The sequence below is a fragment of the Diceros bicornis genome, chromosome 38, assembly GCF_020826845.1.
Source record: "Diceros bicornis minor isolate mBicDic1 chromosome 38, mDicBic1.mat.cur, whole genome shotgun sequence".
Lineage (NCBI taxonomy): Eukaryota > Metazoa > Chordata > Mammalia > Perissodactyla > Rhinocerotidae > Diceros > Diceros bicornis.
The window spans coordinates 14,622,483-14,640,827 of NC_080777.1; the positions used below are offsets into that span (position 1 = coordinate 14,622,483).

The following is an 18,345-nucleotide window of genomic DNA, read 5'->3' on the forward strand; positions in this document are numbered from 1 at the left end:
AGAAAAAATTTCCAAGAATTCTCTACCCACCAAGGTTATCATTCGGCATTGAAGGAGAGATTAAGAGTTTCCCAGATAAACAAGAGCTAAAGGAATTCATCACCACAAAATGTTATACAAGAAATGTTAAAAAGAACTTCTCTAAGCTGAAAAAAAAAGGAAACTAATTAATAAAAAGAAAACATAGGAAAACACTGGAAATGAATGCACATATGAAAGCAGAAAGAAAAGGTAAATATATAGTAAAGACAGTGGATCAATTACTGATAAAGTAAGTATGAAGGTCAAAAGACAAAATAGTAAAATTACCTAAAATTACAACAATTAGTTAAGGGATACATAAAATAAAAAGATTTAAAATGTGTCATCAATAATATAAAATGTGCGGAAGAAAAAAATGTAAAGTTTTGGAATATGTTTAAATTTAAGTTGCTACAATTTAAAAGAGATTGTTATATACATAAGATGTTATATAGGAACGTCATGATAACCACAAAGAGAAAACTTATAGTAAATACACAAAGAAAATGAGAAAAGAATCTAAACGTAACACTAAGGAAAGCCATCAAACCACAAGCGAAGAGGAACTACCAAAACAGCCAGAAAACAACTAACAAAATGGCAGTAAGTACATACCTATCCATAATCAAATGTAAATGGACTAAATTTGCCAATCAAAAGACATAGGGTGGCTGAATGGATAAAAAAAACAAGACCCATCTTCACACTGCCTACAAAAAACTCACTTCAGAAGTAAGGACACACAGACTGAACGTGAAGGGATGGAAAAAGATAATCCACGCAAAGGGGAAAAAAAGAAAGCTAGTGTAGCTATACTCATAGACAAAATAGACTTTAAAGACTCTAGTAAAAGACAAAGAAGGGCACTACATAATGATAAAGGGGTGATTCCAGCAAGAAAATATAATATTTATAAATATACATGTACCCAACATAGCAGTACCAAAACATATAAAGCAAATATTAATGAATCTAAAGTGAGAAACTGAAAGCAATACAATAATAGTAGAGGACTTGAACATTAACTTACATCAATGGACAGATCATCCAGACAGAAAATCAATAAGGAAATATTGGCCTTAAATGACACATTAGACCAGATGGACTTAATAACTATATACTGAACGTTCCATCCAAAAGCAGCAGAATAGACATTCTTCTCAAATGCACATGGAACAATCTCCAAGACAGATCACATGCTAGACCACAAAACACGTCTCAATAAATCCAAAAAGACTGAAATCATACCAAGCATGGACCACAATGGTATGAAACTAGAAATCAATTACATTAAGAACACTTTCTAGAAAAACCTCAAAGACATGCAGATTAAATATGCTATTGAACAACCAATGGGTCACCAAGGAAATCAAAGGAGAAATCAAAAAATACCTAGAGACAAATGAAAACTGAAACATGACATACCAAAATCTATGGGATGCAGCAAAAGTGGTTCTAAGAGCAAAGTTCATAGTAATACAGTACTACCTCAAGAAACAAGAAAAATCTCAAATAAACAATCTAACTACACCCAAAGGAACCTGAAAAACAAGAACAAACAAAGCCCAAATTAGTAGAGGGAAGGAAATAACACAGATCAGAGCAGAAATAAATGAAATAGAGACTAAAAAGACAATAGAAAAGATCAATGAAACTAAGACCTGGTTCTCTGAAAAGATAAACAAAATTGACAAACTTTCAGCTAGACTAACTAAAAAAAGAGAGAGGGCTCAAATTAAAAAAAAATCAGAAATGAAAGTGGAGAATTTACAAAGGATACCACAGAAATACAAAGGATCATAAAAGACTACTATGAACAATTATATGCCAACAAACTGGACAACCTAGAAGAAATGGATAAATTCCTAGAAAAATACAATCTTCCAAGACTGAATCACGAAGAAACAGAAAACCTGAATAGACTGATTACTAGTAAGGAGATTCAATCAGTAATCAAAAACCTCCCAACAAACAAAAGTCCAGGACCAGATGGCTTCACTGGTGAATTCTTCCAAACATTCAGAGAAGATTTAATACCCAGCCTTCTCAAACTCTTCCAAAAAACTGAAGAGAAGGGAACACTTTAAAACACATTTTACAAGGCCAGCATTACCTTGATACCAAAACCAGACAAGGACACTACAAAAAAAGACAATTACAGGCCAATATCCTTGACAAACATACATGCAAAAATCCTCAACAAAATATCAGCAAACCAAATCCAACGATACATTAAAAGGATCATACACCACAATTGTAGGTAGGATTTACTCCAGGGATGCAGGATGGTTCAACATGAGCAAATCAATCAATCTGATACATCACATTAACAAAATGAAAAATAAAAATCATATCTCAATAGATGCAGAAAAAGCACTCGATAAAATTCAACATCCATTTATGATAAAAATTCTCAATGAAGTGGTATAGACGGAACAACATAATAAAAGCCATATATGACAAGCCCACAGCTAACATCATACTCAATGAGGAAAAGTTTTCAGCTACGATCAGGAACAAGACAAGGATGCCCACTCTTGCCCCTTTTATTCAACATAGTATTGAAAGTCCTAGCCACAGCACTCAGGCAAGAAAAAGAAATAAAAGGCATCCAAATCAGAAAGAAAGAAGTAAAACTGTCACTATTTGCAGATGAAATGATAGGAAAACAGAAAACCCTAAAGGCTCCATCAAAAAACTGTTAGAACTAACAAATGATTTCAGTAACGTCACAGGATACAAAATGAATTATTAGAAATATGTGGCATTTCTATACACATAACAAACTATCAGAAAGAGAAATTAAGACAATACCATTTACAACTGTGTCAAGAAGAATAAAATATCTAGAAAAAATAAAACCAAGGAAGTGAGTGTACACTAAAAACTATAAGACACTATGAAAGAAAATGAAAACACAAATAAATGGAAAGACATTCCATGCTCATGATTTGGAAGAATTAATATTGTTAAAATGTCCATACTACCCAAAGCAATCTACAGATTCAATGCAATCCCTATCAAAATTCCAACGGCATATTTCACAGAACTAGAACAAAGAATTCTAAAATTTGTATGGAATCACAAAAAAATCCCAAATAGCCAAAACAATCTTGAGAAAGAACAAAGCTGGAGGTATCACACTCCCTGATTTCAAACTATACTACAAAGCTATAGTAATCAAAACAGTATGGTACCGGCACAAAAAAACAAACACATAGATCAATGGAACAGAATTGAGAATCCAGAAATAAACCAACACATATACGACAATTAATTTATGGCAAAGGAGCTAAGAACATACAATTGAGAAAGGACAGTCTCTACAATAAATGATGTTAGGAAAACTGAACAGCCACACGCAAAAGAATAACACTAGACCACTATCTTACACCATACACAAAAATTAACTCAAAATGGATTAAGGACTTGAATGTAAGACCTGAAACTATAATATTGCTAGAAGAAACAGGTGGTAAACTCCTTGACATCAGTCTTAGCAATGTTTTTGTGCATCTGACTTCAAACGCAAGGGAAACAAGAGGAAAAATAAACAGATGGGACTACATCAAACCAAATAGCTTCTGCAAAGCAAAAGAAACTATCATCAAAAAGAAAATGCAATTTACTGAATGGGAAAAGATATTTGCAAATCATCATCTGATAAGGGGTTAAGATCCAAAATATACAAAAAAATCATACAACTCAACAATAACAAAAAAACTGATTAATAAATGGGCAGAGGATCTGAATAGACATTTTGCCAAAGACATACAGATGGCCAACATGGAACAACAATTGTTAGGGAAAAGCAAATCAAAACCACATGAAATATCACATCATAGCTGTTAGAATGGCTATTATCAAAAAGGCAAGAAATAAGTACTGGAGAGGATGTAAAGAAAAGGGAACTCTTGTACACTGTTGGTGGGACTGTAAATTGGTGCAGCCACTATGAAAAACAGTATGTAGATTCCTCAAAAAATTAAGAATAGAACTACCATATGATTCAGCTGTTCTACTACTATTTATCTGAAGAATATGAAAACAGTAATTTGGAAAGATATATGCACCTGTGTTCACCACAGCATTCTTCACAATAGCCAAGATATGGAAACAATCTAAGTGTGCCTCAATAGATGAATGGATAAAGAAGATATGGTATGTACACACACACACACACAGGACTACTACTTAGTCATGAAAAAGAATGAAATCTTGCCTTTTTTGTGTGTGTGAGAGGAAGATCAGCCCTGAGCTAACATCCAATGCCAATCCTCCTCTTTCTGCTGAGGAAGACTGGCCCTGGGCTAACATCCGTGCCCATCTTCCTCCACTTTATATGGGATGCCGCCACAGCCTGGCCTGACAAGTGGTGCGTCAGTGCGCGCCCAGGATCCGAACCTGTGAACCCTGGGCTGCCGAAGCGGAATGCGCGCACTTAACCACTGTGCCACCGGACCGGCCCCAAATGCACCTTGCCATTTGTGACAACATGGATAGGCCTTGAAGGAGAAAGACAAACACCTGTATGATTTCACTCATGGAATCTAAAAAAATAAAAATAAAAAATGAACAAACAGAACAAAAACAAACTCACAGATATAGAAAATAGATCGGTGGTTACCAGAGGGGAAGCAAGATGGGGGGTGAGTGAAAGGGTGAAGGGGGTCAACTGCAGGGTGATGGATGGTAACTAGACTTTTAGGGGTGATCACTTTGTAGTGTATACAGAAGTTATAATGTTGTACACCTGAAACATATAAAAAATAATAAAATGAATAAAATAAAATATAATTTAAAAAATGTATTTGCAGTCTAGGTCTAAGTTACTAAGATACCAAAGAAGCCAGGTATTTCAAAAGCATTCCTACCACTAAATGCCTAGCTCTGAAGAAATTACGTGGTTGCCATTTACAAAAAACGTATGAGAAAGAGAGCCCCCTAACTTATCTCTACGTTTGACATTTAGCTTCAAGTGCTCACATCACAAAAATCAGAAAAAATAAATATCTTGTCTCTTTCACTTTTTTTTCCGAGGGATTTTTATGAAAATTTGTTGCCCTGCAATCACTAAGGAAATTATTTTCTAACAAAAACTAGTTAGCATTTTCTCTGACTACAAAATTATTATTGTGGTTTCATTATAACAAAACAAAAGCTGAATTGACATACTGGTCATTTCAAATAAAGGAAAACCCTGCAGAAAATCTGTAATTCAAGAGTATCAGTAACATATAGTCAATGCTTCCTAAGAGCAGCCAGTATATTCTTCTTTGAGGCTCACGGATTTAAAGTGCATCACATTTGCTTCAGTCTCACCTTTAAGGAAACAGACACTTAGATCCCAAGAAATTTGACTGGATTTTAGTCAGCTTTTCAAGAAAACAGCAAAAGGAATAATCATAACTTTGAAGGGTTAGGAAAAAAAACTAATGGCTCTACATTACTAAAATCTTGATTATTGGGCCCACCCAGTGGCGCAGTGGTTAAGTTCCGCGTGCTCTGCTTCGGCAGCCCGTGTTCACGAGCTTGGATCCCAGTCGCGGACCTACACCACTCATCAAGCCATGCTGTGGCGGCATCCCACATACAAAATAGAGGAAGACTGGTACAGATGTTAGCTCGGGTACAATCCTCCTCAAGCAAAAAGAGGAGGATTGGCAACAGATGTTAGCTTAGGGCAAACCTCCCTCACCAAAAAAAGAAAAAAAAAAAAACATCTGGATTATTCAATATATTGGGAAAACAAACCACTCTAGATAGGTACATGTTCCAAATGGAGGAAGGAAGGTACTATTGCTTTAAGGATTAAAACTTAAATTTTTTCTGAAAACCTTTCTTATACGAAATATAAGTTTTGTTGCTTCCTTAAAAAAGGGTCCTAAATACAATTTAATCTTTTAAAAAAAAATCACTCAGGATCAGGAAACATCAAGGAATCAGTCAACGTGCTTTGCCACATGATGATATGCAGTTGGTATCTGGTCCAAGGGAGGGATTTACAGGTTCTGGATTAGACAATTCCCTCCAAAAAACCGACAATTCGTTCTTTAACTCTAGAAACGTTTAAATTTAATCATGTGAAAAACTCTCTAAGATACATTATCCACCTTCACTGACTGGGTAAACAAGTAAACTGTTCCTCAGGTTTCAGAGACTCTACAGAGACATACAGGATACACCACCTCCTGCAACAAGTGCCTCAACACTCACTGCTCTTCTGGCTGCCTGCTCCTTTGTGCTCATGTGTCCTGCAGGGACCAAGCACCTCTCCCCACAGCGCTGTTGTTAACCTGAGCTTTACTGTCATCCTTCTCATTTCTGATGACAACCTGGAGCAGACTGGACCTCTCAAACATGTTCCACCTTTATAGTCTCAATTTTGTGAAAGCTGCCACCATTTCTGAATCTTCCAAGCTGTACACCTCATAGTCATCCACAATTCCTCCCTCTCCCTTATCCCACTGAATCATGTTAGTCCCAAATCAAGTCAATCTATATCTCAAAACTGCCTCTCAAATCTAGTTCCTCTCTTCAATTCACCCCCATCCCCACTCTATCCCTATACCACCTTAGTTCAGGCTCTCCCCTCTTGCTTTGATTATGGCAATAGCCTCCTACTGGTTGGTCTTCTGACAGTCTTTCCATGCCTCAGCTTTCTTTTCCTTAAGAATAATCAAATCTGATCAGATCACTTACCTGATGAAAAATTACAACTGGCCTCCAAATGCGTAAGGAATCAAGTCCAAATTCCTTAACAGAAGATACAAGACTTAAAAGCTGATCCCAATCTACTTCCTCAGAACCCCTTTTTCCAGCTTCCCACCCATCAGCAAACATCCTAATATTCCAACTTCCATGGAAGAAGAAAATAGAAAAGAAAAAAATACATCAAGAACGTGAAAAATTAGAGAACCAATAGTTTTAACCAATAGTTTTTTTCCCTTATAGTAGCACAACAATTGGCAGTTGTTTTTCTCCTTTTCAAGTGCTTAAGTGTGCCTTCAAAGAAGTAAAAATGAGATGCACAGGCTCCTTTCCCTTGAGTTATTACTAGTGAAAACATCTATTCATTATGGTTTCATTCTCTGATGCTTATTTCATTTCTTTTAAATGCTTTCAGACCTTGTTTCAATATGTTAGTTTCAACAGCATTGAACACTTACTCTAATTTATGACTTTCTTTATGAGATTCTTTAGCTTGAAGGCAAACGTTCCACAGAAATATCCCTCACTAGTGCTTCCTCTCCTTTTGTCATCTGAATTCACATCATAGAATGAAAAATGCTTCTTCAGAGACTCAAAGCACCTTTACCTTCAGACTAGGTTAGTCTACGGGGTGAACTAGTGCCTTCACTACATGTGTTTCATGACATTTTAAAATCAAAGCTAAGTTTCTTAGATTCTTCTGAAGCACATTCCTCTTGAGAGTCACATTTTCTATGAACATCCTCACATCATAGTTTTTCCAACTTTAAGACTTTCTAATTTCATGAGCAACATCTGTACTACCTGGAACACTTACTCAAACAATTTCACAAACATTTCTCTCCTTGTTTCCATATGAAATATTTGGTGGACTGATCCATTCCAAAGAACCAAACCTCCTCAGAACTTGACATTCAATACTTTACCCCAAATTTCTATTTTTTGGCTAAAAATCATTCTTTTCTTAGGCTTTCTCACTTCCACTAACAGTGTTCCTTTTCATGGCCCTATTTCACAAAAATATAAATAAAACAAAAAATAAAAATAAACTAAATCTCTAATATTAGTTTAACAAGATTTATGTGACATGATATGATTGTTAACAGAGCAAACAGGCATTATTGAGAAGTGAATATTGGGCAGAGAACCCACCAATAAGTGACTGACTTCTGCACATAAGCTTTGCAATATGAAGAATTTAAAAAAAGAAAAGAAAAAAATAGATTGCTAAATTTGTGAATGCCAAAGGTGTAATGTGTTTACATTTATAAAGTGACGTACATCCTCTATACAAATAACCTGGCTTAACACGATGAAAGAGATGTACAATTGTTATTAAAGTTAAACTTTACTTATAAGTAATGAAGAAACAACTCATTTTTTATAGATGAAAAATACTTAGACTAATAACTGCCCTAAGCTCTAGTGAAGGCTTTTTGATTTACAAATATTAGCTGTTCTCTCTTCTGAAATGAGTCCACCAAGTACCTTTCTGTTATTTTGCAGTCCCCAAGCTCAGCTCTAAGGAATAAAGTATACTAATTAGTGTCTCAAAATGTAATTTAATATATCAGTTGACATCTTTTAAAATACTTATAAAGTCTTTTCAAAATCTCTTTCCCTAAAAATGATCTTTAAAAAGCAATTATACCTTTTTTGCCTGCAAGGAAGGCTTTGTAACATATGAGTTCCCAAGTACTTTATTCCAGAAATCACGACTAAATACAATAAAATTAGGAAAGAAAAAGATAAAAAATTCTAAGGGCAACAATATTATCCAAGTAGGCAGGATCAGAGGATTAAAAGCAATCTTGATAAAAAGCTAATAATATGAAAGGCAGTCTTTGGAACACACACACACAAAATTACTCCAATCTAGGCACTAAAAGCCTTGAAGAAGATCATGGTTTTAAATGGAACAAGCAGACTTTTAACAGTTGAAGCTGGAGCGCACAAAAATAAATATAAAAATATTAAATGAAATAAATCAAATGTTGATGTGTAGTACACAAATATGTATCACCCTTAAAACAGATTTATGAAGACTTGTAAAGAAATAAATTAGTAATGCTGGTTATCAGATTGAAAAGCAAGAGTCGGGGCCGGCCCGGTGGCACAGTGGTTAAGTTTGCCCACTCCACTCCAGCGGCGGCCAGGGATTCGTGGGTTTGGATCCCAGGTGTGGACCTATGCACCGCTCATCGAGCCATGCTGTGGCAGCATCCCACACACAAAATAGAGGAAGACTGGCAACAGATGTTAGCTCAGGGCCTATCTTCCTCAGCAACAACAACAAAAAACGTCAATATACTACACAAAATTTTTAAAAAGCATAACTCTCTTTCTTCTTTGTTTTCTAGGAAATAATGCTAAGCACACACATGCCAGAGCATGCACCTAAGCATCTCAAGATCCTCAAAGGACTCGAGATAATCACACGGGTGTTTCCAAAGAAGATGCAAGCCCAGAGAAAGAGAGGAGGTGCATGTATTTCCTTTATGTGAACATAACATTCTCCTCTATAATTTTAGAAAGTATGTTTATAAACAAGTATTTCTTTAAATAATTCACTTAAATACATTAAAAATTTACATTATCAAATATTTAAAGGCTTAATGTTTGTAAAATACTTTATAATGAATTTAAGACTATCAATAATTCCATTAAAGCATTAAGAAGCTACAGTAAGATTAACCTTTTTGCTTTTAAAATAAAAAGGTCTTCCAATTAAACATCAGACATGCATTTATCTCCAATTCTTATGGAAAACCCAACGAAATTAAAATAAAGGTATAAAAAGTAGAAACAAACAAGGAAACAATACAGAAGAGAAAATAATAGTAGATACAATATGCCAAGACATTTTGAGGGAATGAAAACTGAATAGACTAATGGTGACCAATTGGAGAGAAGAAGAGGCTGATGCTTAAGGGAGAAACGGGCCCACACTCAGGAACTGCAGGCAGTCGGGGGAGGTGGGGTGATGGGTATGATAAAAACAGAGGATTGGCTAACAGTCAATAAGAAGCTGTTAGGCTTCTAGGCCCCGTCCCCAGCTTACAAAGGCAGGTGACTGACCCTAACACAGACAGGCAGTTTAGTCCCTGAAGATATCAAACCAGAGAGGTCTTGGACTCTAGAACACTGGTTAACATGAAGAGCTTATATTGAGTAAGTCGACACACTGAATGCTGGAGCTCCAAAGACTATCCCTACATTCTGCTCCAAGAACATCAGCAGCAAGTTCTTACTCCACACACAGGCAGCAGATTTTAGGATTCTTCTCCAGAAAAGATAGAGGGTTCCAGAAGAAAGATCTATAAAAACTGACATTTGGGTATTCCCCAGTGAAAGAACCAACTCTACTCAATTATTCTATAGCTGAACTCACCAACTAGAAAACTCTGGGGTCACACTGAAACGTTCAATCAACTCTCCAGTACTTTTAATTATGGATGGGCAGTGAGGATCACCACGCACATGAGGAAAGCCTCCAAGTGGAAAGACTGAGGCCAAAAAAACAGCAAAAATGAGCTCAGAAGAGACTAAGACGATGCAGAGCAAAAGAAAATGTAAAACGCCTATAATTAATTCCTCAAAAAATAACAGATACTGTATTCATGAAGTAAAAATAGGATCACAAAGGAACAAAAGAACAAAAAAAAAGTTTTTCAAAATTTAAAACTATGAAACCATATTTTTTTCAATTAAACATAACAGTTAGAAATTAAAGGACCTTCCCAGAAAGCCATCAGAGACAAAAATCTAGAGGAAAAAAGTTATGAAAATCAGAGGATCAATCCAGAAGACCCAACAACCAATTAACAGAAATTCCTGAAAGAGAAAACAAACAAAACAAAAAAAGAGACAAAAGTAACCAAAGATATTAAATCCAACCACAAAACAACCTGTCTAGAGATGAGGAACATGAATTTCTTACTGGACTGACAGAGCCTTCCAAGTGTCCAGCAAAAGGAAGGAGAAAAAGCCATCCAGGGGATTCCACTGAACAATTTTAGAACAGCAGGGATAAAGAAGATCCTAAAAGCTTCCAAAGAGTAAAGAATCTCAAATCAAAATAGCACTGGATCTCTTACTGGCCAAAAAAAGGGAAGTTATAAGAAAATGGAGCAATAACTTCAAATTTCTGAGGGAAAATAATTTCTAACACAGACATCTATACTGTATTACTTTCCTGTGGCTGCCATAACGAATTACTACAAACTGGAGGGCTTAAAACAGCAGCAATTTATTCTCTCACAGTTTATAATCTGGCAAAGCCTCGCTTCCTCTGGGGCTCTAGGGGGAATCCGTTCTCTCCTTCAGCTTCTGGCAGCTGTCATCATTCTTTGACTTGTGGCCGCATCACTCCAAGCTCTGCCTCTGTGGTCACTGCCTCCTCCACTTCTGTCTGTCAAATCTCCCCTGTGCGTCTCTTACAAGGATACTTGTCATTGGATTTAGGGGCCACCCAGATAGTTCGGGATGATCTTCTCATCTCAAGATCCTTAACTTAATTACATCTGCAAAGACCCTTTTTCCAAATAAGGTACATTCACAGGTTCTGGGAATTAGGACATGAACTTAGCATTTTGGGAGCCACCATTCAACCTACTACATCTATCCAGCTAACACATCAATAAAAGATGAGGATACCTACACTCTTTCCCAGAAAGCTACTGGTAAATGTGACCTTGTCAAAATGAGGGAAAGCCAAGAGAAAATAAGACATTCAGTCCAAGAAACAGAGGCTACTGCAAAAGAAAGACGCAAAGGGAATTCCCAGGATGGTGATAAAGCAAAGTTGCAAAAAGTGCATACAAAGTAAAGAACAACCAGACTAGGTTGTAGTAGGATGACCATGAAGAAAATAGTATTGAGAAGTGTTTAACAGTTGTTTTGAAGAATGTAGGAAGGCTTTGGTGCATAGAAAACTAAGCAAATTAAAAAAAGAGGCAACTGTTAACTCCAGGAAAAGAAAAACTGTAAGAAAGAAAATATTACTGTACATTACTTTGCTCAGCAGCACACAATGTTTACACTGAATACTGATTTAGTCAAAAACAATATACTATATTGGCAAGTCAGAGTGTGGGACGTATGAGAGTGAAGGGAAGTTACTAATTCTTTATATTTCATAAAAGATAATATCTAATATTGATAAAGAAATAGTGTAAATATTATTTGAGACATAGAAGTAAATACTAGAAGAAGGATCTGAGAATTGAAAATGGTTACCTTAGGGGTGAGAGGACAAAAGGAGTAGTAGAGAGGAATGACAAAGGACACTGATTATTTTATTTAGTCATAAGTTCACTTTTGAAAGTGTCCTCCTATTGTTTTGAAAATAAAATTTAAAAATTTTAATGTAGAAAAAAAGAAAAGGTTCTGAGAAAAGTGACTGGTTTAGGGCCATAATACAGTTAAGAAACATTTGTCACAGTGTCTCAAAGCTTCTTTTATCTTGCAGGAGTATGGAAATTCTTGAAAAAGAGTTCTTAAAAATAAATTTCCAAGTCATAAGTGTCCCCAGGGAGTCAAAAAAACAAACAACAAAAACAAAACACACTCACCACCAAAAGCACTCCTAATGTATGTTGGCTATAATGGATCTAACCTAATTCTATCCAGCTTTTTGCTTAATATAAACCTACTGGCTCTTTTTTTTGGAACCTAAGACTTTAATGTCACCACTATGAATAAGAAGTATAACTGGGTAAAGGAGTTAAAGACATAATAAAGGTATTTCCAGATTGGTATCCTGATAGACAGCTGCCAGGGAATCCAGTATAGATGTGGGTGGACTCTAATTAGCCTGTGTTCTGAATACCATTACACTCAGAAAAGGGACAATGAGCAACTTTCATAAAAGCTCTTCTGACAGACTGTGTGAGGAGGAAAGGACCATCTATTACAAAAAGGTGCAACAGCAGTGGTGCTAGGACAAGGTAAAACATGAGAAACAGGAAAATCTTATTCTCTACTTAATCAATATCCTCCTTTACCCAGTTCAATCTATGACTCATTTCTGAAGAGCGTTTTGGCACACCAAATCTATTCCTACCTTTGCCTTCCCTCCTTTTCTTCAACTGCCGTAGTCCACCTATTTCAAGTAACCTACAGAGATTTACTGATCTATGTCATAAATGAATATTATCAGTTACTTCGAAAGTCCCCCCACAAACAGGGATAGCCACTTAATTAACATTTTACTGTACCTAGTGTAACTGATGAGAACATGTGGTCTACACACACTAATTTAGAATTTGTATGTTGTCATGTTAATCTTGTTTACTTATTTGAAGTCATTTGTCTATCTGAATTGTAAGACTTTAAAAGATACAAGGAGAGCACCAGGCACAAATAGGTACTTAATAAATATTTTTGGTATTAATAACTGATCCAATCACAAATATCATAGAACTTTTAAAATTATTCAGATGCAAAATCAAGTATAATAAAAAGAAATGAGTCTGGCTGTTTTTCTGTAAATATGAAAAACAAATGTTTTTAAAAGAAAGAAATGTGCCAGGATGGTGTTGGTGTGGGGTAGGTGGTTCTAGAAACAAATTACGTTTAGAGCAAAGCCACTTTGTTTTGAATCTCAAGCAATTTTTGACCTTGTCCCAGATTAATACTATGCCTGTGATCACTGAAGTAGAAAAAAAGAAAGACAAGGGCAAAGTGCAAATGGTAAGAAAGAAAATGCACTGGTGCCATGGAAGAACCCTGTACGTGCTTTCATAACTCATGAAGACAATAATCCTAAAGCAAAAACAAATGCTTCTACTAAAAGTTATTTTTATTTTTTATTTATTTTTATTTTTATTTTTTTGTGTGTGTGAGGAAGATCAGCCCTGAGCTAACATCCATGCTAATCCTCCTCTTTTTGCTGAGGAAGACCGGCTTTTGAGCTAACATCTGTTGCCAATCCTCCTCCCTTTTTTTCCCCCAAAGCCCCAGTAGGCAGTTGTATGTCACAGTTGCACATCCTTCTAGTTGCTGTATGTGGGACGCAGCCTCAGCATGGCCGGAGAAGCGGTGCGTCGGTGCGCGCCCGGGATCCGAACCCGGGCCGCCAGAAGCGGAGCGCGCACACTTAACCACTAAGCCACGGGGCCAGCCCCTAAAAGTTATTTTTAAACCAACAGGAAAAAGAAAAAAAAAAAAGTCTTTCCTTTTCCATCTTCCCTCTAGCTCTTTCTCATCCAACGCTGCTGGATCTTTCTCCAATTCTTACAGTCAAGTGTCACTAGTGAGAACACAGCCTGTCAGACTTTTTAACTAAAAAGTATAAATCCCCAAACACAGTATTCATGTGTTTATAATTATTTCTGACAAACACTTTAACATAGCAGCACCAGTGAGCACCATTATTATATAAACATACAATTTGGGTCCTTTGATATTGAAGACATGACAAAGTTAAAAAGCTTAGAAAACTTCTGTCAAAATTAGGGAAAATGGCAACTTAATCAAGGAACTTGAAAAATACTTCAACCCTAGGCTGGCATGAAATTGCCTAAATGCTCTTTTTGCCAGGGTTTCAATTGTTTTCCCAAAACACAAACAAAAAACTTATGACAGAAACTCTCGTTTCCTGATTAAAGGACTTTTTGTTGGCAAAAATCAAGCCATCATAAAAAACTATGCACTTCACTTTAATTTTTTTTTAAAGAAACAAACTGGAGATTAGAGCACATTTCAGAACCTTTCACCTGGTACATTAAAAAGGAAACTATTGGCGTTCACAGGTCAAAAGGGCTGGGGAAGCAAAGTTATCATGCCAAAGATCATGGAAAGCATTTAAGTTCATCACCTCCCAACCAGCGAAACGTCACCAAGCTGCCTCAGTGCAAGGATGACTTTCCACCATATTTCCCAAAAACTCCAGTTCTTCATATTTTAGAAGTTACACACCATCACAATTACCTCTGTGGGTAAAAGTCTCAAATTAAAGCTGTATCCCTCACACAAACTTCTATTCTCCAAAATGCAGAAATGGCAGAATTTCAGATAGAAGAGACATGGCTCTCTCTCTAAAGAATTTACCTGAATCTATCAGTTCCTGAGTTCTAACAGCAGGGGGATGACATCCATAACTGGCAACTTCCATACTGAATAAATCATCATGAAACTTAAGAATCCAAACTTTCCAATTAGGCTGTGGGCATGTAGAAATTTTTTAAAAATCTGAAAAAACTATAATTTTATAGTGTGCTTTTTCACCCCAAAACTTTAGCTAAAGAACTAAAAGTCTGATGCACTGAATCCTATAGAAGAGTCTTACCTGTTTGGCTTTTGAGTTCTTTCCAGTCAAACTTTTCTCATTTGTACTTCCATCCATCCCTCTCAGAACGCTGATGAAATCCTTCTTGGAAACAGTTGATATCAACTTAGCACGCTTTCTAATAGAGCTTCCAGCTTCTTTAACCTTTTCGTCAACGTTCTTTTGATGCTTCTGAACAGCATTAAATAATTGCACCACACCCCTATAGAATATAAAATGACCGGAAGAATGTAGTTAAATAACAATTACACTAGAATACAAACTCACAGGATAGGAACGATGTATTTTCACTGCTTAGGAAAGAGGCAAGCATTTAATAGGCACTCAAATGAAACGAGCTGAATGAACAGATACATCTGAAAAACGAACATACATTTCAATGAATAAATATAAATTTCTGAATAGAGAATAAATACGTGTGAAATGACAAGTGATTTTTTTTCTGCCTCGGACTTTCCAAATCAACCTCTGTGCAATTAGAACTAAGAATTACTTTTAACATAAACATCTATTTCTCAAAATATAACTATATAATGGTTGAAAGTATTACACTGTAATGGAAAGAGCACAGCCTTTACAGTTAGCTAACCATACGACTCTAGGAAAGATGTTCTGGATGTCAATTTCGTCTGTAAATGGGAAAAATAATACTCAAGTAGCTTAAAAAGTATTCAGCTATATTATCTGCAACTTTTATGATATAAAACTAATTTTAAAATCCTATCTTAAAAAATATTCAAAATACTTTGTTCTGTAGTTAAGTTCATTCAAAGATGAATTCTGAAGATTAAAATCTGCAGTGTCCATTACAGTAGCCACGAGCCACATGTAGCTACTGAGCACATGAAATATGGCTAGTCCAAACTACAATGTGCTCCAAGTTAAAATAACTCACTCAATTTTGAAGACTCAGTATGAAAAAGAGAATTTTAAAATCTCATTAATAATTGTTTTATAATGATTACATGTTGAAGTAATGTGAATACACTGGCTTAAATAAAATATATTATCAAAATTAATTTCACCACTTTTCTTTTTAGTTTTTTCAACGTGGTTACAAGAAAATTTTAAATTATATATGTAGCTCACATTATATTTCTACTGGACGACACTGATTCAGACAATTAACATCCCTTCCAGCTCTAAAATTCTATAATCTATTAATTTTCCTATTATAATAATCATTGGGAGAGGCAATCTGCCATGGGCCCTGAGCATACCTGCACGTTCTTGCTGGGTTTTTCAAGAATGCAAAGCACTGACTGCTCTTTACCCAGGCCATTTCTCAGGGTTGTGTCTGCAGCACGCAACCCTGAGGGATGAGGTAACGTCTCCCCCCAGACAAAGAGCAGGCTTGTTACCATTCACCATAAAAGCAACAGATTCCCAAATACAGCGTCCCCTCCTGTAACACAACCCAGTGCACACGTAGGCATCCATCTAGGGCACCTGTGATGCCCCGAGGGACAAAGGGAATCAGTGGGAACGTGAAGCTCTGGCTACTGCTTTTGCCATGAGTAATAATGTCGCTTGTCTCTGACCCAGAAGTCTCTTGTCTTCTGCCAGCATCCAAGAAACTTTAATAGGCTAGCTTATTAGCTTTTAAGGAGGGTAAAATTCCATACCCTTCACAGCAGGGTGGGGACGAAGGTGAGGTGAGTGAAGTGCCTAGGGTATGAAATTTAAGGAGGCACTTACTCTCACGTGCCAACTGTGCACTTATTCTAAGTTCTTTTTACACATTAATTCATTTAATTCTTGGAGAAACCCTATAGGGTAGGTGTAATATTCTCCTGTTTCTACAGATAAATAAACTGAGACAGAGAGAAGTTATGTGCTGGGATTGAAACCTAGCAGTCCGGCTCTACTACTCACTCTCTTAATCATCATACTTCACTATCATCTCAGGACAACACCCAGATGGACTAGAAAATGACCAAAATAATGCAGGTAACTGGAAAATTAAAAGTAATTCCACTAGATAATTGCTATATTCTTTAAGCAGCAACCCAAATGTTATCTCCTCTGTGAAGCCTTCCCCAACTCCCCTAGACAATCTCCTGCTGTATGTTCCCAACACACAGGATATACCTCTATTCTCAAAGAGACTATAATTCCCACAGATGAGTGGGCAAGGACTACCCAGCAGCCACCAGATTCTATTTATCTTTGGACACAGAGGACATCAAATACTTGTTTGGTGCCAATGATAAAAAATGCAGAGTGAAAGGACAGCATGAAGCTCCAATAATGTGTAATTTGTTATGCCATAAATAAAATGCAAGATAACAAAAATAATCATCTAGTGCTATAAATTTAGACAACCACTATAAGGGAAATGCAGTTAAGAGGTCTGATTCCACTGATCTTGTGACTATAACGACAAGATGATCTGAAACAGGTTCATACCAAATATATACTTAGCACCTTATATTCTTGCCTCATGAGACCTGCAAAATCTTTGGTTGAATTTAGTATTAACCAAGCAGGCTTAGATATAAATCACTTGGCTCCGAAGAGGCAGAGCTTAAGAATCAAACCCAGTCAGAAATGGATCACTATCAAAGCTTTAGTATACTTATTTTTTAAAGGGCAAAAACACTGTCTTACCTCGTTGCAATTCTCTGAAGATTTCTCTCTGTTTCTTTGTCTTTGACAACATCTGGCTTTACTCTGCACATCATTTCCCATTCCCGCTTCTTATCAAGCTGTGTTATAAATATTGTTATGTGAAAGAATATTAGGCATTTTTGAAATTGCAGCATACTTTGACATGACATTCTGTGAAAGGACAAAGGTAATAAATCATTCTGGCTTAGTTTGTCATAGAGATTTTAAAAAACACCCACATTTTTAGGGGTTCAGCTCAGGGAGCCTGTGGTTAGCACTCAGCGTGTCATGTGAGAGGCACAAAGTGGGTTTCCATCAGGCTCTCTGACAGCAGGGGCCTGGAGAGCTGCCAGCATACTGAGCTGGGCAGGACAAGGTAGGGTGTGAGATGCCTGATCTGCCATCATCAGATCATCAGAAGCAAGCACGAGGAAGACTCCAAACTACCCTCTTTGCTAACCACAAGTTTAAACACTGATTCTCTTTATTTTCAGAAACTGACTTCCTCCGCAGTCAGAATTATTAAGAAGTTGTATCAGCTTTTAAAAGAATAGCATCATATCCAGATATATCCTATTTATATAGTGACTATTTTTCTTTACAGAAAATCATTTAAATCCACTTCTCCTCTTACGGCACATCTGACCAATATCCTTGCCATACACAGCATTTCAGTCACAAACTACAGCAAACTGATTCTTTCCTATAACGCA

General features: G+C 36.3%; 1 protein-coding gene across 1 annotated transcript in view; it reads right to left on the bottom strand.

Annotated features, from left to right (window-relative positions):
• RRP15 (ribosomal RNA processing 15 homolog) overlaps window positions 1-18,345 on the bottom strand; it is a 50,066-nt gene that overhangs the window by 16,728 nt on the left and 14,993 nt on the right. Inside the window, exons 3-4 of the mRNA XM_058533693.1 lie at window positions 17,633-17,730; window positions 15,023-15,224 (exon numbers count right to left, since the gene is read on the bottom strand). Of these exons, the coding sequence (XP_058389676.1) occupies window positions 15,023-15,224; window positions 17,633-17,730 (300 nt within the window). The remainder of the gene's footprint in view (window positions 1-15,022; window positions 15,225-17,632; window positions 17,731-18,345) is intronic.